The 22685-nt window shown below is 32.9% G+C and overlaps 1 protein-coding gene and 1 long non-coding RNA gene across 5 annotated transcripts in view; one reads left to right on the top strand and one right to left on the bottom strand.

Annotated features, from left to right (window-relative positions):
* GRID2 (glutamate ionotropic receptor delta type subunit 2) overlaps positions 1 to 22685 on the top strand; it is a 1531999-nt gene that overhangs the window by 280366 nt on the left and 1228948 nt on the right. For all 4 annotated transcript variants that reach the window (XM_050790431.1, XM_050790433.1, XM_050790430.1 and 1 more), the window contains exon 2: positions 8366 to 8521. In XM_050790431.1, the coding sequence (XP_050646388.1) occupies positions 8366 to 8521 (156 nt within the window). The remainder of the gene's footprint in view (positions 1 to 8365; positions 8522 to 22685) is intronic.
* Positions 1 to 22685, bottom strand: part of LOC126954726 (uncharacterized) — a 560097-nt gene that overhangs the window by 215187 nt on the left and 322225 nt on the right. The gene's annotated exons all lie outside the window — the stretch shown is intronic.

Here is a 22685-nt window from a genome sequence, read left to right as displayed (position 1 = left end):
TATACTCTATCATAACTAATACCCTCTGTGATCTTGACGATATCCTCTTTCAACTTGATTACCTATGTTTAAAATAAAAACGATACTTTCCTATAGGCTAAATAATTATGGTGGGTGAAATGGAAGTTAATATTATAATGTATTTTGAACTCTCAAAACAAAGTGCTAAGTAAGCACTAGACACTGGAAAATAATAAGCCAGTGTACCTGACTACAATTTGATTATTATAGACCTAGGTAAATTATCAATGGTCCTTAATATATAAAGTCAATGACTTTATATATTTTATATATATTTTATTGTCACTCTATTAGGATCATTAGTCACTAAAGTAAGCAACAACAACAAAACTCGTTAGAAATTGAAAGGCTGGAGATTTGTTCTGAATACTGCCTTTAAAAATATGTCATAGTGCGTATTCTATTGGAACTCACTTAACACTATTCCAAAGTAACTGCAAAGATTGTATTTAACCTAAGGTTTAGAAATTTATATCAATTTACATCTTTTTATATATTAATTATCCCTAAACACCCTTAAATATAAAGTTTGTATAAAAACAGGTAAATCAACTTCTGATATACTATAAGCTAAATCACGGAGACTGATATTGAAACTTCAAAGTATGCAAAAAGTACTAGAAATTATATTAAAATAGGCATAATTAATAAAATTTTATAAAACAAAATGTAAAATTGAAACCTATTTGAGAATTTTAATGTACAATAAAATTTTATTATAATTGTTATGAAATGATGGGTGTTGTGGCTCATGCCTGTGACCTCAGCACTTTGAGATGCAGAGGTACAGTGATAGTACAGTCCCTCAAGTGAGGAACACTTGAGCCCAGAAGTTCGAGATCAGCCTGGGCAACAAAGTGAGAACCTAGTCTCTACAAAATAATTAAAAATTAGCCAAGCTTGGTGGCATGCGCCTGTAGTTCCAACTACTCAGGGAGCAGAGACAGGGGGATCACGTGAGTCGGGGAGATTGAGACTGCAGTGAGCCATGGTTGCACAATTACACTTCAGCTTGGGTGACAGAGAAAGACTCTCTCTCTCTCCATATATATTATTATGAAAATAAAAATATGCATATTATTTCCTTATGTGGAAATTTGTTTTAATGTATATATTGCCAGTTATTAAGCTCCTAGTGTTTTTGGAAGATTGCTGAGAAACTGAGAGCTGTGGATTCTGCAGCAATTATTACTAGCTTGGGCCAGGGGAAAGTTACTTAACCTGAGTTTCATTTCCCTCAAAGTTTTTTTTTTTTTTTATCACAACTAAATAAAATAATGTCTATGAGCCACTTAGTACAGTCCTTAGTACTAATAAATGTTAATTGCTAGTGTTTCTAATATTTCAATTATTATAAACTGGAGAGAAACACAACAGAGCACAATTGTCTCTAATTCAGAATAATATTTGCTAATTGTCATGAATTTGGTGTATATCCAGCACCTCCGTTCCGACAATTAGAGTCATTGTTTTGGTTCACTTTTTTAGTCAGAGTGATTGTGAAGGGTTAGATAAAATGAACTGAGAAAAATATGCCTCACGATAAAAGGATAAAGAGTTCTGAAAACCCTATTTCATGCCTGCAAGGGTAAGCATAGAACATATTAGGAAATGTTCTGTTAACTAAGAGGCTACTGAAACATTTGTTATACAGAATTAAATTGTGGATGATATCTCAATTAATATTTCCTGGGCAGATAATTTTATTTTTATATATATTTATATATATATATATATAAAATTAGATATATATATAAATTATATATATAAGCATATAACATATCATATATAAGCATAGAACATATTAGGAAATGTTCTGTTAACTAAGAGGCTGCTGAAACATTTGTAATGCAGAATTAAATTGTGGATGATATCTCAATATTTCCTGGGAAGATAATTTTATATATTTTTTATATATATATATACACACACACAGATATATATGTAGATATAATTATAAATATATAATTATATTTATATACACACATGCACAAATATGCACATTTATCACATACACACATGTGTATTCATTACATACACACGGTTGTAATATATATGTGTGTGTATGTAATAAATGTACCTATTTGTGCATGTAAAATATAAATATATACACATATTAACATGTATAATATAAATATATACACATATATATGCACACGTGCATATGTGTATATATTTATATACATATATATATAAACAATGCCTTCACCTTCATTGTAATGATACCCCACTGAAATAGTAACTGATATCTCTGCTAAGTAAAGATGCTTATTGGTGTCAAAGATATTATCTATGCTTAAGTAAAGATACTAAATGGTATCAAAAATGCTAATCTCTTTTGGTCGTAATACTGCTAACTTTTCTTACTACCTAGTAGTTTTGAACATCTTCAACATTTTTTCTCCTTGAACTGAGGGTAACATGAATGAGACAATGAAATAAAGGAGAAATCTGATTTTTACAATATCTTTAATGCCTTTTATTATTTGCCCTCCTTTTGAAATGCTGCATAATTTCCACTGGCAATAGTAGGAATCCTGTTTGTAGATGAAAACAATGTTATAAATCTCTTTACTTGAATATATGCTCACAGTGCAACTAATGTGTATGCAAAATGCATTGTCAGAATTAAATTAAAAACCCACTTGTGAATAGTAGCATCTAAAACAGTAAGGATATATGATGATTTAACAATTCTGAATAGCTCTGCAGAACTGTAAATCCTACTGTGACCAATAAACTCCCCAAGGCAGAAGGTTGTACTTTTTTCTTTATTTTAACCTCCTAAACTAAAGTTGTTGAAGCTTCTCAGGCAAAGGAATTAAATTTTATGTAAAACTATTCTTCTGATCAGCATTTTACTATGTTTCATCAATTTTATAATCTTCATGGCTTAAAATAAATGAATTTAATATGCTAATCATCATTATAGTACTATTTATTGAATATATATGTACATGTGTATATACATCCACATATATGTCCTGATGTACTCTCTTTATATATATATAACCACCATAAAACAAATGTTTGAAGTGAAAAAAGCATAATATGTCAGACATAGCTCCAAACTTGAAACCAGGACACCTAACCTCCTACTCTACATCTTGTAACCTTTGGTGGTGTAATTTGGGTGAAAATACTTAAAATGTTTGCACTATAATTTATGAAGCATGACGAGGTTTGCATAAACCATCTCTAAAATTCCTTTCAGCTATGAGTTTACAAAAACAACATGATTGCCTCTTTTTATGATCTTCTTATGGCATCTTATTTCCACTATTACTTTATTCAATGCTTAACCCATTTCAAATATTTGGCCACTAAATAATTTGTTAAAGAGCACAGTGGCTTGGCTTTGATGTTTTTTTTCTGTGTTTAGGAAGGATTGGTTTGATGAATAGATGGATGAATGGCTAGATGCATGAATATGTTAACATAAAGAGAAAAAGTGAAGGGAAAAAGCTGGGGGGTAGAGAAAGAGAGAGCATGAACCAAAGAATCATCTCTGTTGTTACAAAGAAAATAAAATATTCATTGCATGTAGCACCTTTGCTAACTTTCAATGAAGTTTATTCCTTTTATGATTACCTACCATATATAATTTATATGTTAGTTAAAATTAAGTGAGAAAAGAGAGTAGAAAGTTAGAACTTTGTGACTAAAAAAATGAAGATCAGCCATCTTTGATTTTATTTGGGACTATGACATTCAACGAAACATTTGTGCACAAATTTTTTATATAAGTTTTGCTAGATGATATGCTATTGATTGTGCAATAGGAATGTAGATGTGTTCATGCTGGTTTCAATATTTAGAGTCTTTTATTTTAAATACAACTTGATAGGTTTGTTATAGAATATATATATCTTCTGATAATTCTATTTGCTGTGGAAAATTTCTTCCAGATATATCAAAATTTTTCTCAATTTTTCAGAGGAAATTATGTGCAAAATGAACACATTTTTCTCTACTATCCCTCAGGTAAATAATGTTTATTCTACTTGTCTCTTAAATTTATAAGACACAAAATTTTCAGTATTCAAACTAAAATACAAGTTTTTAACACGATTATTAATCACCTTGTGTATGATTACTACCTTGCTAAGTTGGGTCTTCTGGAATCGTGATAATGACTGTGACAATAAATTAACATGCAAGCACATTTTTAAGTCTAATTTTGTTTTAATTTAGGTTTAGGTGTAACTTAATATTTTATCTATACATCTGAATTTAGGTATTTTATTTTACAAGATTATACCTAATTTAATGTTTAAAAAAGGTTTAATCAGTGATTCTCGAGTGTCTAAAATATTCAGGCTCTTTTATACACAATGTAAGTATAAAAATAGTTTCTATGGCTTAGGAAATTGTATTTTGCTAATGTGATAAAGACTACCTCCATGGTAGAGGAAACACCAAAAATAAAACCACAAAGGAGAAAAATCTTCGAATGTTTGGAGACTTGTTGAGTTGCTTAGGTTAGTGAACTTTTAAATATTTTATTTAGAAGGCATATTTGTGAATGTATTTTTGGGTGAAATGATTTTATGATCTGAAGTGCTGATTTATTTCAAGTTCAAAAAATCTACATACACACACACGCACACACACACACCCCAAGCATATATCTATTAGGTTTAAAGAAAAAAATTGGATTGTCATTTTAAAAATTGGCAAGTAAGTATATGTATTTTGGGAATATTTAAATACCTTTCTATAACATAATTTTTTTTTAACGGAAGTACTATAGCTTGTCAGCGGTTTTATAACTTTGAATTGTACAATAATTTATGAATTTTCAAAGGGCATACCTGCATTAATACTTTTACATATGACACCTCACAATGACAATTTAAGACATTAGCATTGCTTTAATATTACTATACATTGTAATTAAGTTGACAATTATATTTTTGTAGAACTTTGCCTAAAGTTGGTATTTTTTTCATATATATGCCAGTTGGTCCATTAGTCCATGAAAATTGTTTTCAGTAGCATTTCATATATAGTACAAACTCATTAACATTAGTATTTTTCTAAGATATAAGAAGACATGTAAACATGATATAATTTTCATTTAAAATATATATATTTTAGCCACTTGCATGTCAGTATGTTTGCATAAGGATTACATAAAGCCTTTATTTCTCCCCCATAAAAGCAACAGAATATCAACCTTTAGTGATGGAAATGACTAATTAAAAATTGCTATGATAGGAATATTTAGGAGGCGTTCCTTTCCTGCTTTATTGATTGGTTATTCTTCCCTTCAGTTTGGCCAATAAGAAGTGTATATAGAGTATTGATGAAATGCCATGTGTGGTGTGTGTGTGTGTATATCAATGGTATAATAATTATGTTATCGTGACAGGTCTAATCTGCTTTTCCCATGAAGGTTATAAAATAAAACTGACTGTAAAATCATGCTAATAAAAATACCTGGGAAGGATCTAGATGCTTTGACATCATGTTAACTACATAATTATGAATGTTACATTTGAGCAACTATATAGTTAAAAAAGTAGATCTAGTACATACAGTATTGCGTTATCTTGACTGGTAATATTTGTGTATTAATACAAAGAATAAAGAGATGACTTTGCTTTGACTATTGGAAGTGGGTGAAATTAGAAAGGAATTTCTGTTCCAGGATCCTTCCTGTGGAACTATATCACATTGTTTTCAGAATGCTTGTGTTGAAGACAAAATACTGCGTGCACTCCGTTAGTACAAAGTCAGTGTAAGATGAGATTTTTATAGCTGAAGAAAAAATGTAAATAAATAACTGGGATTTGAAATGTTGGATAAGATTTTCTGTTCTTTGATTACACTGTTTGCAATAAGATGAACTGTTTCTTCTGCGTACTTCCTTGCTGTTTGCAGAAAGATGAACTGTTTCTTTTATCCATTTTTTCAGTATATCTTAAGTCTGCAAAGGATTGACTAATGTGCTATCGATTCCACAGGTTTCTGCTGTTTTTTAAGCCAAGTTGAATATTTAAGGCAATATTAAGTGTTCTGCCATGTAATAGTAAAATGCTTCCACCAAAAATGTATTACCAATACAGCAGAAGTCAATAACATCACCTGCTATAAAACAAGGTTGATTAGAAGCTCTTTTTTAAAGACTCATTTAGAATCCATGACAAGTTGAAATATCTTTGTATAAATACACATTACTAGTTTGTGAGTAGACATTTAGATTATCTGATTTAAAATGAATTGGTTATTTCAGCTTCAATTATAAAAAATTTGTATCATACTTTCTAACAAACTATTAAGGAAATTTGTGTATCTAAACCTGATAGTATTAAATTTCATTGTAATTATTAATCTAGATAAACATAAGGATTATCGCATATTAAAATAATTCTTATGAAAGTTGCTTAAATTAGCAAGATAGGTCAAACATTTATTGTCTAAATGTTTTCACAAGAGCTTAGATTAAAAAGTATTATCTGGTTCAGAAAAGACAGGTTTTAGTAAAAATTAAAGTATATAATCTATATAATTATATTAATAAATTTATATTTTATATTTAATAAATTAAATTTTATTATACAATAAAAATATATTAATAAAATTATATTGATAAAATATTAATATTCTGGTTAGTAAACATCCAATAACATATTAAGGAAGTACTCAATTTATATGTCAATTTGGAAAATTCTGGCCAGCCGCAGTGGCTCACACCTGTAACCCCAGCACTTTGGGAGGCCGAGGGGGGTGGATCACGATGTCATGAGATCGAGACCATCCTGGCTAACACGGTGAAACCCCGTCTCTACTAAAAATACAAAAAATTATCCGGGTGTGGTGGCGGGCGCCTGTAGTCCCAGCTACTCGGGAGGCTGAGGCAGGAGAATGGCGTAAACCCGGGAGGCGGAGCTTGCAGTGAGCTGAGGTGGCGCCACTGCACTCCAGCCTGGGCGACAGAGTAAGACTGTCTCAAAAAAAAAAAAAAATTCTTCATTATTTTCTCTCATGCCATGGACAGGTATTCAAAATATATAGGAAACAAGGCAATGGTTTGAGGAGACTGATACAATCCATGCCAATATAAAAGAGCAGCGATGGCCAGGCACCGTGGCTCACTCCTTTAATCCCAGTACTTTTGGAGGCTGAGGCGGGTGGATCACCTGAGGTCAGGAACGCGAGACCAGCGTGGCCAAAATGGTGAAATCCCGTCTCTACTAAAAATACAAAAAGAAATTAGCCGAGTGTGGTGGTGTGCACCTATAATCCCAGCTACTCAGGAAGCTGAGGCAGGAGAAAGGCTTGAACCCAAGAGGCGGAGGTTTGCAGTAAGCTGAGATCGCGCCATTGCACTGTAGCCTAGGTGACAGAGCAAGACTCCATCTCAAAATAAACCAAGCAACCAACCAGATAAAAAGAGCAGTGAAAAGATAAAGCCAGCTTCACACTGGCTTTATAATACACACTGTGTATATAATAATACACACTGTATATTATCATTTAATACACACATTGTGAGGTTTAGACCAATGTGTTTAATACATACAATGTGAGGTTAGACAAATGTGAGGTTTAGAATTTGAGCATGTTGGTCAAGGTCGCATACTTAACAAGTGACAGAGTCAGTATTTAAAATCAGTTTGCCCTTAGAATCAATGTGTTTACCAAATATGCCATTACCAACCAAATACTCAATAAAATTTAGCACAGTGTTTATCATCATCATAGTTACACATGGATAAAAAATGCTATAATTAGGACTTACATTAGTTCCTTGAGAAATATTTCTCCATTACCTCTGCACAGAGATTTGAATGTCTTTACATTTTCTATAAATATTATTGACTTTACTACTATAAAAGATAATGATACCCGTGTTCAAAAAAAAAGGAGGGCGAAGGGAAGAAAGGAAGGACATGAAAAATAAATTAAGATCACCAGAATGGTTTGATTCCTATATGTTCTATGAATTGACCTCAGGAAGTTTTCTGAGCTTATTTCCTTTTATTCAGAAAAGAAATCTTCCAGCTATGAATTCCTTAAAGGTTTCATGATATAAGACATCCAATGTATTGGATACTTTGTCATGTAGAAGCTTTTGATACTTATTACATTTTCTTCCCCATGATCTCCCTGCAATAACACTTTGAGGTACTCTTTATCATTCCATTTCGAAGAAGTAATTATATTCCTTCTCAGCTATTATACTGATTCCAGTATAATGTGTTTCATTAATAAGTAAAGTGCATGCTTTAAGTGAATGTATATGTTTTTTAAATACATAAGTTTCCATGTCATATTTCCAGAGGGCATGACAGAATATTTATGTTATTATTTAATGGCAAAACTCACTTCTTTCTAGGAGCAATTTTTGATGAATCTGCCAAAAAGGATGATGAGGTGTTTCGCACAGCAGTTGGTGACCTTAACCAGAATGAGGAGATCTTACAGACTGAGAAAATCACATTTTCAGTGACGTTTGTTGATGGCAACAACCCTTTTCAAGCAGTTCAAGAAGGTAAGGTCATCAGTATTTATTTTGGTTTTTTAGTTCAGTTCAAATGGCAATGAAATTATCTTTGATGAAACTTATTAAACACGGATATCATTTTTGTATCTTTGCTGACAGTAGGGCATTATTTTCCTTGGAGATCACTGTGTTGTAGATGTCAATCTTATATTCCAGTTTTGAAAGTGTAGAATGTGGGAAGTTATTATATTAATTGAAATATAATATGAAAATGAACAAATATTTACATGTAAAAACTTTGCAACATTTTTATGACTTCAGTGTAAATGAAACTTGTTTTTTAAGTAGTATTTTGTAACAGAATGTTTATTTTGGACTTCTCTGAGATAACTGCCACCTTGGGTATTGTTACAACTTGGGATGACATATCAGGTGTACTCATGACAAATGAACTGCTGCAAGAAAAACCTTTGGACACTACATACAAATCAAAGATTTTGCATTAGGACTCTAACATACTGACCTATGCTATAAATTTTTACTCTCTATGAGGCACCAAATATTAAAGCACTTTTCTCCTTTTCCTCTGTAAACCTGAGTAAATTAAAATTTTTCATTGGTACAAAGTAATACAAATACCAATTATTGTTAATATATTGGAATCATCACTCCTATTAATGAAGATTTTGATTGAAAGATCCCAGACAAATGGAATTTTCTGTTTGATTCTATTAATTTAATTAAACATTTAGCCTCTTGATCCAGAAAGCACTCATTTTACATGAGACTATTTGTTGCTAATTGGGAAGGTCTGAACGTTTGTGTTCCCTCCTACCCCACTGCATAGGTTGAAACCAAATTCCCATTCTGGTGGTATTAAGAGGTGGGGCCTTCAGAAGATGATTAGGTCATGAGGGCTCTGTCCTCGTGGATAGAATTAGTGCCCTTATAAAACAGGCCCAAGGGAGCTTGCCTGCCCCTTCTGCCATTCGAGGACTCAGCAAGAAGGCACCATCTCTGAAGTAGAAGAAGAGCTCTCACAAGACACCTAATCTGCTGGGCCTTTGATCTTGGATTTGCTGGTCTCCAGAACTGTGAGCAATACATTTCTGTTATTATAAATTACTTAACCTGAGGTATTTTGATATAGCAGCCTAAACTAAGAAACTAGTCTACCTTATTTTTTATTGTGATAATGTATTTAAACAGAAGATAATGAATGCAAAATTAATTTAGTCAAATAAAACATTTGCCTCATTAAAAATTTAAATAGGATTTGGCAGAAGAAAAGGCAGATACCATATTAACTGTAACAAAGTTGAGCAGAATTTTTTTTTTCGTAATGCAAACATTGAAAGAGTAAGGAAAATAAGTGTCTGAAAACGTGTACTTTTCATTTACTGTTTTATCTGCTTGATGTGCGGGTAACCTTTATTGAAATATATTTTCAATCAATAACACTGGCTACTTTTGAAACTTATTTGTGTTAGTTAGAAAATAGATGTGTGATTGGTGGTCTAAAAGTTTTTTCCTTGTTGTTAATGGAATGGAGTAAAAAATCATTTTTATAAAAACGAATAGAACTGTTTTCAGTAAAAACTGGCTTTACAAACAATAGGATAACAATGCTTGTAATAATACAATGAGATTTTAATTTTTAATAAGTAAACATTAATGCAAAAAGTCAGATTGAAATAAATATTCAGATATTTATATTTCAAAATCAGAATCATCCTGACAATACAGGGATTTAAATATTGGAAATGTTAATAAATTTTCTGTGGAAATATTTAAAAGCAGTATAAATTAATATTAGAAATAATAGAAGGATCTGGAAAATAATAAAATCGAGTTTGAAGAAGATACCAAATAATTTTAAAGATATATTCAATAGGAAATATATGTCATTCATTTTTCAGAAATCTGTATTACTTTTCTTTCTCAACTCTTATTTATAAGGACCAGAATGTGAGCAGGTAAAATGTGAGGACTGATTTCTTTCTTTATCTTCTGAGTAACTACATATTAATAATTGTGAATTAACTTCAAAGACATGCTAAGCTACCCACGCTTTTAAAAAAATTGACCTTGACTAAAAAAGTAGTAAGAAAAAAGTGAAATGAAGACAACACAATGGTGAGAAACCTGAATTATAAGGTCAGAAAAAAAAGTCCCTCACACCTTTATTAAAGACTACAATTTGAAAAGTAATGACAGTTTTTTAAATACTATACCGTTTGTTTTGTTTTGTTTTCACATTGCTCTCTTTAATTATTCTGCTGCCAGCTAAATTCTGAAACAAAACTACCTTGCAATAGTGACGTGATGGCACTGAAAGCAAATTGAAAGAGGTAATAAAGTTCCCAGATAGAGACCACTAGGTATTTGTCAAGAAAAATGAAAGAGCTGGGCAGTTTGCCTGATGGTTTCTGATACTAACAGGGTGTTCTCCACCAGTTATTTTGATGGTCAGCTTTGGGTAATAAACCTGAAATGAGTTCCAGGAAGCTTTAAAGATAATTTGTTTCCCTATTCAATATCAAGAAGGGTTTCAGTTAATGTTAGAAGTAAAAATAATTATTTATAGAGGTTTTTTTTTTTTTTTTTTTTTTTTTTTTTTTTTTTTTTTTTTTTGTAAAATGGTGGCTTGAAAAAATAAGAGAAAATATTCTATTGAAAGAGAACAAATAACCCATTCAGAAGCACTGTTTTCTTCAATGTTTTGAGGAAGTAATTTAGTAGAAAACCTCGACTGTGCCATTGAAGATAGCCAACTTTCACGTGTTTACTGCAATACTATGCAAACTTATAATGAGAGGGACTAACATCACCTTGATTGTTTTCATTTTTTACAATCTAAAGGACAAAAGATTCAATGATACAATTATAAGTGATTGCTTCCATATTAGCATCCCTAATGAACTTAGAGAAAAACTCACGGTTTTGATCGCTCTGTTTATTCAAATTTGAAAGTCAATCCTTGAACAAATAGCATCATCAAACATATAGATATTTAGTAATAATGACAAATGATAATAGGGATCACTTAGAGATTAGATAAGTAAAATCTAATAGCCTGAAATCCTCAACTTATTTTATTGCTAGAATTTCCTCTAATCAGCCACATTTAAGAGCTGACTTTTTATTTTAAAAATCAAAATTTCTGTTCATTGTATCTTTCTACTGTCTTCACTTAATAAGAGATAGGAATTCAGTGACAGTGTATATAACCCATAAACAGTAATAAAGAGTATTGGTATTTTTGAAATCTTCCTTTGTAACTGGCTATAGTACATTTTTGGATAGCAATTAATCCTTTAGAAAATGAGTTTCTAGACAGATACCTCAGTTATAACATGGGCTTAACATTCCATTCTCTGGAGATGAATGACTGCATCTCTTAATTTTGTCAGTATTTGGTAACATCGATTTCAGATCTTTGAAATAAATGAATAATAGAAAAAAATTCTGTTTTCACAAAAGTTATCTGGAAATAAATTACCTATTTTGAGATTATTCTTTTTTCCTTTCTCATGAATGTATTCGTTGATAAGCCATTTTGCATCTTTTGTGTACTGAGCTGCAGTATATTAACCAAGGGCAAATACATTTTCAAACCTTAACTCAGGAGGTTTCCTTGACAATATATTTTTTTCATTTGGATAGGCTATTTTGGTATCTAGGATGCAGTGTTCTCCATTAAATAAATAAATAAATAAATAAATAAAGTATATGGGTTATTTTTAAAAATCTTGAGAATTATAGCGGTGGAAAATTATACAAATCTGGTTGAATATTTTCACAATTTAGATGAAATAATTGAGACCCAGAGAGGTTAAGTAATTCTCCCTAGTTCTTCTAGGGTTACGAGGCATGTGTGTAGCAGAAAAAGAACTAAACCAAGACCTCCTTTACATCACTAGTCCAGTATTTTTCTTGCTATATCTAATAACTATAACCACCCATGCATATATATACACACACACACGAGATAGCACAATGTGTTATAGGACTTCAGTAAGTACTGTAAGGACTCAAAAAAGTAGCAGACTTATGTTTTGATATTTATTTGCTGTTTATTATTTATGTTCAATTATGGAATAGTAGGAAAATTTCAATCTAGGTGATAAAGACCAGTTACATTATCTAAATCAATCTTGTTCTTTTGGCCTTGGTTTTCCTCGTCTGTAAAAAATGAAGGAATCTGAATATAATGTATTTTTAAGGTAGCTTTCATCTCTGTGGTTTTATAAACCTTGAGAACACAGTTCTAGAATTAGAACCTTATAGAAATGATGATTATTTAGTGTCCCTTTAGAGAAGGTTTCATGTTGCCGAAATTGCCTCCTAGTTTTTCTGTGTCTGACTTTAAAATAGATTAAATAAATATAGGGTATCCATTGTTTGTTCTGCCACCTCACTCAACTAATCACCACAACCCACAGCACTCATTACTACCACTAGAATCCAAAGGGTCTTGTGCTGATTCCCTTAACCTGAACCAAAGTAGCTATTCATAGGTTACTCTTTTTATTCATAGGTTACTCTTTTTGTTTTCTCTTACAGATTTTTTCTTCTGTGGAATCTATGTATGACATTTAGCATAAATGTACAAATGTCTGGTGTGAAAAACACTGCTGTCATTTCTGAAAACAGTACTTATTGCTGTTAGCTCTTAGCTGAGATGAACATAAGATGGGCCATGAAAGGTGGACATTTATAAGAAAACAAAGTCAGGAAATGTAAGGGTGGTATATTTGTAGAAATCCTGAAGTCAAAAGGTGAATGAAGTATGAATCCATATATAATTCTCACATGTATTTGATGTATTAAGAAGGAAGTGAAGCATCATTCTTTGATATTTAATGGCAAGATTCAGATAAACAATTTTGAAATAATTTCTCTTGTTAGAAAAATACCTAAAAATAAGCTGCATAGTGCATATAAGGGCAGAATTATACTATAATGTCACAAATTAATCTATTTGAAAGAAAACATATTAAACTATAATACTTTTTTGTGTATTTCAAAACATTATAAACAACATCATTAAAATTCAAAAACACAAGGTTTTTGAAAAAATGTCCAATGCTTTTTGAAATATAAAAATATGAATCAACATATCAAAGTACAATTCAAAGAAACAAACTTTTATTGTAATATGCAGTAATGGGATTCATTAAAGTTAAACTGTTGTGATGCTGGAAATATGAACACAAAATCAATGGTATTTTTAATATAGAAAAACCAGTTGTAGTTAAGAGAGATCATCTTGCAAGTTTCAGTCTGGTCAACCTTAAGACTACTTCAATACCAGTGTTGTTTACACACTGCTCTTTTAAAAGGTAAACATTTTACTTTAATAAAATGATTTCAATTGGATCTGCCTCATATATCTTCTAAAATAATTACCTGTATATGATTATGCTTATAAAACAATAAAACTGCATTCATTTTTGGTTTATGTTACCCATCTCATTTCTTTTATAGTTATAAAAATACATAAATATTTATTTCATGTGTGTAAATTGATAGGAAATTAGCACAATCAGAAAAAGTGTAAGGAAATATAATTATGAAAAAGAACATCTCCAAAACACATTACCAGCCATGGTGAATATTTCAGGTGTCATTGATTAAATCTAAATAGTCTAGTCCAAAGAAGATGTAAATAGAATGATTTATGTGGTTGCGATATTTGACACATTTTCTCAGGGATAAGTCTCACTTATATTTCATTTATATGCCTGCTGCTTTAATATGGCATTTTACTGTGAGAAAAATCTGCTAATTTCAAACTTCTTACACTGGATTCTGCAACCTTCCTAGCATAATACTACAGTTTGTTTTCCCCAAAAGCCTGTGTTTCCTGGACCAATTTTGATAACTTCAATTCCAGGTTATTTTCTGAATTGTCTGACAATAAACTAAACTTGAGAATTGTTGTCTGTGGGAGCTGAGAAACAAAACTAGGAAATCATGTAGGTCTGATTCTATTTATTCATTTTCATTCATTCATTTGTTCATTTATTCATTGTTTTCATTCCTACTTTCCTTCCCACATCAAAGTCAAGATTGTGCTTTGAGTCCCAGTGTCCATCCCAGTGCTCTGGTTAACTCTGGACCATCTACATGTGTGAATTGGTAGAAGGAACAAATCATGCTGTGGAACGGCCATCTCCAAACATCTGCACATCAGGAGGGATACTGGATGTCTCTATTCAGTGACTAAACCACGTGTTTTCCTCTATGAGTGAAGATACTTAGCTTGGTCCTTTCTCCAGCAATCTCCTGCCAAAACCTGTATTACTTTTTCTCTTTGCCTGTCACATTCTAAAGACTGGTCCACAAGGTCTGGAATTAGAATCTATCTAATGTGTGCTCTTTAGTGTCCATCATCAATGTAATATTAAAGTATAAATAATTCTATGCTTGTTAGAGACAACACCAACATGCATTAAAAAAAAAAAAAAAAAAAAAAGCTCACAAAACCTTTTCCATTACAGATTTTACCATTAAGAGCAATTAAAAAAAAAAATATATATATATATATATCTCCTAATTTTGAGACTACTCAGTCAAATTAATTTATTCAAGTACTTATTAAATGCCTAGTACTTCCAAGATTGAGCCAGCTACAATGTAAGATAACAACAACAAAAAAAGAACACAGCATGTAACTCCAGGAATAAAAATGTATTTGAGGAAAGCTGTGGATTTTTAACCATGAAAAAGCATGCTGTTCCCCTGTGCATTTAACTTGGGGTTTAATTGTATTAATAGAAAGGAACAAAATAGTCTAATTTTAAAAATATACTTTTCAGGAAAGTGAGGTATTTTCTTTCTTAAAAAAGTTTATTACTTTACTTTTAAACAAAACATTAATGAAGATACAAACTGCATAGTCTAATCTTTTTTCCTGTTATTTGTTGTTTTACTGCTGTATGTGTGAGTCTTTCCCTTATCTCATTCGATATCATACTCTTGAAGTCAACAGGTCTCTACTACAGTGAATAGATTGAAATTCAGATATTTACAGATCTCTACATCACAATTTTATAGCCTTTGTGCTTCGAAGACTTTTACCTCACTATCTACAGTTGTGATCTGCTGTGTGAGTTACCTCATAAAATATATATTTTAGCAATTTGTGCTGCTCTGGATTTTGTTTTATTTGGAAGAGCCTTTAGCAGCATTCTATGAAAGCTGTGTTTAAAGGAAGTAAAGATTTGTTCTTTTGTTGTCTGTGTTCTTTCTGCTACCAATTCTTTTCTCCTAATAATAGCACATCACTTTCTTGTATTCTTCTATGACTATATGTATGGTGTATGGATATGGTAACATAATTCACTTTTAATCAGTCTTTTATGATACTAACTCATTAGAGGAATCACTATGTATCTTAAAGTAACTCTGAATGTCTGGTTTATTTGATTAAAAACCACATTTACCTACACTCTACAGTTGTAACGAGAGATCAGTACGTAGTCATAAAGTAGTTTAAGTTCATGTTGACAAACCAATGATGACTTCAGTGTATTTGGAATTTTCAATCTGTTATCACAATTTTCTACACCCAACTTTTATATAATCCAGTTTACTTGGTTAATTTGACAAGAAATAGCAAGCTGACAATTACTTTCACATTTAACACCTATTTTTTGTTGTCCATGACAAGTGTAATGAGGTTTATGGGAATCAAATTATGAAGTCTTTTGGGACTCATGCAATACTTTGTTATCTTGTAATTTTCAAAAGAATTATTACAGAAAAGCTCTCTTTTAAAAGGAACACGCAATAAGCCAACGTGCAATAGGAAATTGCATATTTGGGGGAAAAAAAAGAAAATGAATCAGCCAGTACCTTTTGGGTGACTGTGAACATTTAGCCTTGTGCCAACTACTCTGCACACTGTTGTGCTCTCCATTGGCTGTCCTGGTTAATTTGGCTTTTATTCTGTAACCTTGTGTTAGGTCCTGACCTATGTGTACCTCTCTTCTTTATGCTCTCCCATTATAGTGCTATTTTAAAACAGTTTATTTAGCCCCTTTTTAATCCTTGATTCTCCATATTATACTGCAGACTCTCAAAATGTCTACATTTAGTTTGGTATGTAAATCTTAAGATTGGCATCATTTACCTTGCAGGGAAAAACATAGATATTAAGTTCATGAGCCATGGAATTAGATACCTGCCTTTATGTATGAATTCCACTCTACATCTTATTATCTGTGTGCCCTCACACCTATTTCTGAGCCTCAGTTTCTTCACAGTACAATGAGGATAAATATATACTCCATGGCATTAATATGATTATGTTATTATTGTGTAATGATTATATGGGATTATAATTATGGTAGATAAGTTCTTCCACTAATCTAATTACAATTTTAATGACAGTGCTGTATGTGATGATTTAGTACCATTGCATGTGTCCCTCAGTAAGTTTTCACCCCTTTCCAGTATTTCCTTCCCGAACATATTCTAGTAGTTTTATTAGTGGTTCCCATGGATACCTCTGAGTCTAACCTTATTACCTGCCTAGTCAGCGACATATTTTTGCCCATATGGGACTTTCCTTATCAAGATTTTGAATGCTGTGGTTTTAAAAACATAGAATTAAATGCTTTTGCTTCTCTTTCTCTCTCTCTCCCTCTCTCTCTCTCTCTCTCTCTCTCTCTCTCTCTCTCTCTCTCTTCTCTCTCTCTCTCTCTTTCCTTGGGCTGGTTCTGCTAGTCAGCACAGGAAGATGAGAATTATACATGTAGTGTAATTTATTTGGCAAATAGTAGTGATGTTGCAACATGTGTACTTAGGGTTGGGAGGATTTAAAATACCTTGTTACCATTTCTGGGAAGCAGAGAAAGCCTGTGGAGGCCAAATTAAAGCTTTCTGATGATTTGTGTAGGCTTAATACAATCAGTGAAGTAAATAAGGCACTGAGTCATAGCTAAATGGAATTCAGCTGTGGAGCAACATAATGTTGTAGGAGAGTGATATATGTGAAGGTCGAATATAGAAATTAATTCGAGGAAAGCTTTATGCTTTGAAAGATGCATCATCTCTGGTAATTTTATATCTGACATGATTGTTTAAAAGGTTATCTTTCTATGTTTTGCACATTTCATTGCAATTATACATAGGCAAATATTAACTTTAAAAATTTGGTCATTTGTTTTTTTGAACTTCTTGTACTATTCTTCAAAAACACATGATAATCACGTTATTTTCTTAAGAATTTATGCCTCACTTCAAAACAGATTTACTTTTTGGTCTTTGATAGACAAACGTGATATGATAGTTAGATTGGTGAAGTCCATTTCTTAAGCTATATTTCAAACATAAAGATACATTGAAATGTCTACTATATATAAAAATATATATATTCCAGACCCTGCCCTGTGACTCACACCTGTAATCCCAGCACTTTGGGAGGCCAAAGCGGACAGATCACGACATCAAGAGATCAAGACCATCCTAGCCAACACGGTGAAACCCCGTCTCTATCTAAAATTAGCCGGGCCTGTTGCCCTATGCCTGTAGTTTCAGCGACTCAGGAGACTCAATCAGGAGAGTTGCTTGAACCTGGGAGGTGGAGGTTGCAGCGAGCTGAGATGGTGCCACTGAACTCCAGCCTGGACGACAGGACAAGACTTCATTTATATATATACATACATATATACACACACACACACACACACACACATATATATATATTTCTCAGAATGTATTTTAGGGGCGGGTGTAGGTGGGGAAGCAGTCACAAATCAAAGTCAGAAACAATCTTAGTATAGAGAATATTCTTGAATAGTATTAGCTTTGAATGCTAAGAAATATTTTTGTATTTTTGAATGTATACTTACACAAACAGAAAGTTCCAAAGTGGTCTCATGTACTCATCCATATTATTAAAACTGAGCAAGGTATAGAGGGCTCAGGTGAGAGAAGGTAACTAGAGGATTAAAAATAAATACACAAAAGAGAAAAGGTCACATTCTTACAGGTCAAAGCACAAGAAGTTGTCATATTAGCCTCATTCTACATGCTCACAAATCCTGCTTTTATTCTGTTATATTTATTTGTTCAATAAGCTTTAGTGTTTAGAATTGTGTTGCACAGTTCAAAGTTTTATCTCTGTATTAACTCCAAGAACTATGGGAGTATGTAAAAAGACTGAACTGATGACTGACTGTGGGGACATTTTTGTTGATGCTGTTGTTGTTGCTGCTTTCTGTTGTTGATTTTTCTTTTAAAGTCAGGCCCCTCTTCTGTAGGGCTGCTGTGGTTTGCTGGGGATCTACTTCAGACCCTATTCACTTGGGTCCCTCCCACACCTGGAGGTGTCATCAGTGGAGGCTGCAGAACAGCAAAGATGGCTGCCTGCTCCTTCCCCCCGGATGACCATCCCAGAGGGAAACCGACCTGATGCTAGCAGGAAGGCTCCTGTAAAAGGTATCTGGTGACCCCTGTTGGAGAGTCTCACCCAGTCAGGAGGCATAAGATCCAGGACCTCTTAACAAAGCACTCTGACTGCCCCTTGGTAGAGGAACTGCACTGTGATGGGGGACTCCCATACATCTGGACTGCCTAGATTCCTCAGAGCCACAAGGAAGAAAGACTAAGTCTATTGATCCGTGGAGACTGCAGTCATCCCTCCTGCAAAGGGCTCAACCCCAGTGAGATCAGAACTCTGTCCCTACACACCTGCCTGAAGTTGCTGAAATTCCTGCAGGTAGGCCCCATCCAGTGAGGAGGAATCAGTCAGGGTCCAGCCTAAAGAGGCAGTCTAGACACGATCTGCCACAGATCAAGTGGACCTCACAGATATCAATAGAACTCTCCACCCACAGATAACAGAATATACATTCTTAGCATAGCATGGTACTTACCTGAAAATCAATCACATAATTAGAAGTAACATACTCCTTAGCAAATGCAAAATAGCTGAAATCATAACAAACAATATCTCAGACCACAGTGAAATCATATTCAAACTCAAGATTAAGAAATTCACTCAAAACCATATAACTAAATGGAAATTGAACAACCTGCTCCTGAATGACTTTTGGATAAATAATGAAATCAAGGCAGAAATCGAGAAGTTCTTTGAAACTAGTGAGAACAAAGAGACAACATACCGGATTCTCTGGGACACAGCTAAAGCAGTGTCAAGAGGGAGATTTATAACACTAAAGGCCCACATCAAACAGCTAGAAAGGTGTCAAATTGACATCCGAACATCACAACTAAGAGAAACAGAAAACCAAGAGCAAACAAACCCCAAAGCTAACATAAAACAAGAAATAACCAAGATCAGAGAGGAACTGGAGATAGAGACATGAAAAACATTTCAAAAATAAATCCAGGATTTATTATTATTTAGTTAAAAATGTAGACCACTAGCTGGAATAATAAAGAAAAGAGAAGAATCAAAAAGACACAAAGAAAAAATCATAAAAAAAATACTACCACTGACCCCACAGAAATGACCATCAGAGAATACTATAAACACTTCATTGCAAATAAACTAGAAAATGTGGAAGAAATGGATAAATTCCTGGACACAGACACCCTTGTAAGACTGAACCAGGAAGAAGTTGAATTCTTGAACAGCCCAATAACAAGTTCTGAAATTGAGGCAGTCATAAATAGCCTACCAACGAAAAAAAGCCCAGGGCCAGACAGATTTACAGCTGAATTCTACCAGAGGTACAAAGAAAAGCTGATACCATTTCTTCTGAAACTATTCCAAACACTTGAAAAGGAGGAACTTCACCCTAACTCATTTTATGAGGCCAGCATCATCGTGATACCAAAACTTGCCAGAGATTAAAAAAAAAAAAAAGAAAAGAAAAAGCTTCAGGCCAGTATCCCTGATGAACATAAATGTAAAAAGCCTCAATAAAATACTGGGAAACCAGATTCAGCAACACATCAGAAAGCTTATCTACAATGTATAAGTAGGTGTCATCCCTGGGATGCAAAGCTGTTTTAGCATACACAAATCAATAAACATAATTCATTACATAAACAGAACTAAAGACAAAATCCACATGATTATCTCAATAGATGCTGAAAAGGAATTTGATAAAATTGAACATTCCTTCATGTTAAAAACTCTCAATAAACTAGATATTGGTGGAATATACCTCAAAATATTAAGAGCTGTTTATGACAAACCCACAGCCGATATCATACTGGATTGGCAAAACCTGGAAGCATTCAACTTGAAAACTCGCATGAAACAAGGGTGCCCTGTCTCACGACGCCTATTCAACATAATGTTGGAAGTTCTGGCCAGGGTAGTCAGGCAAGAGAAAGAAATAAAGCGTATTCAAATAGGAAGAGAGGAAGTCAGACTGTCTCTGATTGCAGATGACATGATCTTCTAACTAGAAAACCCTCATCATCTCAGTTCAAAAGCTTCTTAAGCTAATAAGCAACTTCAACAATGTCTCAAGATACAAAATCAATGTGCAAATATAACAAGCATTTCTATACACAAACAATAGACAAACAGTCAAATAATAAATGAACTCCAATTCACAATTGCTACAAAATGAATAAAATACCTAGGAATACAGCTAGCAAGAGAAGTGAAGGACCTCTTCAAGGAGAACTACACACCACTGATCAAGGAAATCAGAGAGGACACAAATAAATGGAAAAACATTCCATGCAAACGGATAGGAATGATCAATATTATGAAAATGGCCATACTGCTCAAAGCGATGTACAGATTCAATGCTATTCCCATTAAACTACCAATGACATTCTTCACAGAATTAGAAAAACTACTTTAAAATTCATATAGAACCAAAAAAAAAAAAAAAAAAAAAAAAAAGAGTCTGAACAGCCAATTCAATCCTAAGCAAAAAGAACAAAGTTGAGCCATCACACTACCTGACTTCAAACTATACTTCAGGCTACAGTAACCAAAACAGCATGATACTGATACAAAACACATACATAGACCAATGGAACAGAATAGAGATCTCAGAAATAAGACTGCACATCTACAACCATTTGATCTTAAACAACCCTGACACAAACAAGCAATGGGGAAAGGATTCCCTATTTAATAAATAGTGCTAGGAAAACTGGCCAGCCATACATAGAAAACTGAAACTGGACCCCTTCCTTACACCTTATACAAAAATTAACTCAAGATGGATTAAGGATTTAAATGTATAACCCCAAGTGATACAAACCCTAGAAGAAAATCTAGGCAATACCATTCAGGACATAGGAAGGGGAAAAGATTTCATGACGAAAATGCCCAAAGCAATTGCAACGAAAGCAAAATTTGACAAATAAATATAATTTAAAGAGCTTCTGCACAGCAAAATAAACTATTATCAGAAAGAATAAACAACCTAAAGAATGGGAGAAAATGATCGCAATCTATCCACCTGAGAAAGGTCTAATATCCAGAATCTACAAGGAACTTAAACACATTTAGAAAAGAAAAACAACTACATTAAAAAGTGGACAAATGGCATGAGCAGACACTTCTCAAAAAAAAAAAAAAAAAAAAAAAAAAGACATTTATGTGGCCAAGAAACATGAAAAAAAGCTCAACATCACTGATCATTAGAGAAATGCAAATCAAAACAACAATGAGATACTATCTCACGCCAGTCAGAATGGAGATTATTAACGTATTAAGAAACAGCAGATGCTGGTGTGACTGGAGGAAGAGGGATACTTTTACACTGTTGGTGGGAATGCAAATCAGTTTAACAATTGTGGAAGATAGTGTGGCAATTCCTCAAAGACCTAAAACCAGAAATACCATTTAACCCAGCAATCTCATTACTGGATATATACCCAAAGGAATATAAATCATTGTATTATAAGAATACTTGCATGCATTTGTTCATTGCAGCAGTATTCACAATAGCAAAGACATAGAATCAATCCAAATGCCCATCAATGATAAACTGGAAAAAGAAAATGTGGTATAGATACATGATGGAATATTATGCAGCCATAAAAAGGAATGAGATTCTGTCATTTGCAGGGACATGGATGAAGCTGGAAGCCATTTTCCTCAGCAAACTAACACAGGAACAGAGAATGAAACACCAACTGTTCTCACTTATAAGTGGGAGCTGAACAATGAGAACACTTGGACACAGGGAGGGGAACAACACACACTAAGACCTTTTGGGCGTTATGGGGAGGGAGAGCATCAGGATAAATAACTAAT

Source organism: Macaca thibetana, chromosome 5, assembly GCF_024542745.1.
Source record: "Macaca thibetana thibetana isolate TM-01 chromosome 5, ASM2454274v1, whole genome shotgun sequence".
Lineage (NCBI taxonomy): Eukaryota > Metazoa > Chordata > Mammalia > Primates > Cercopithecidae > Macaca > Macaca thibetana.
This window is presented reverse-complemented; position numbering and strand designations above follow the sequence as displayed.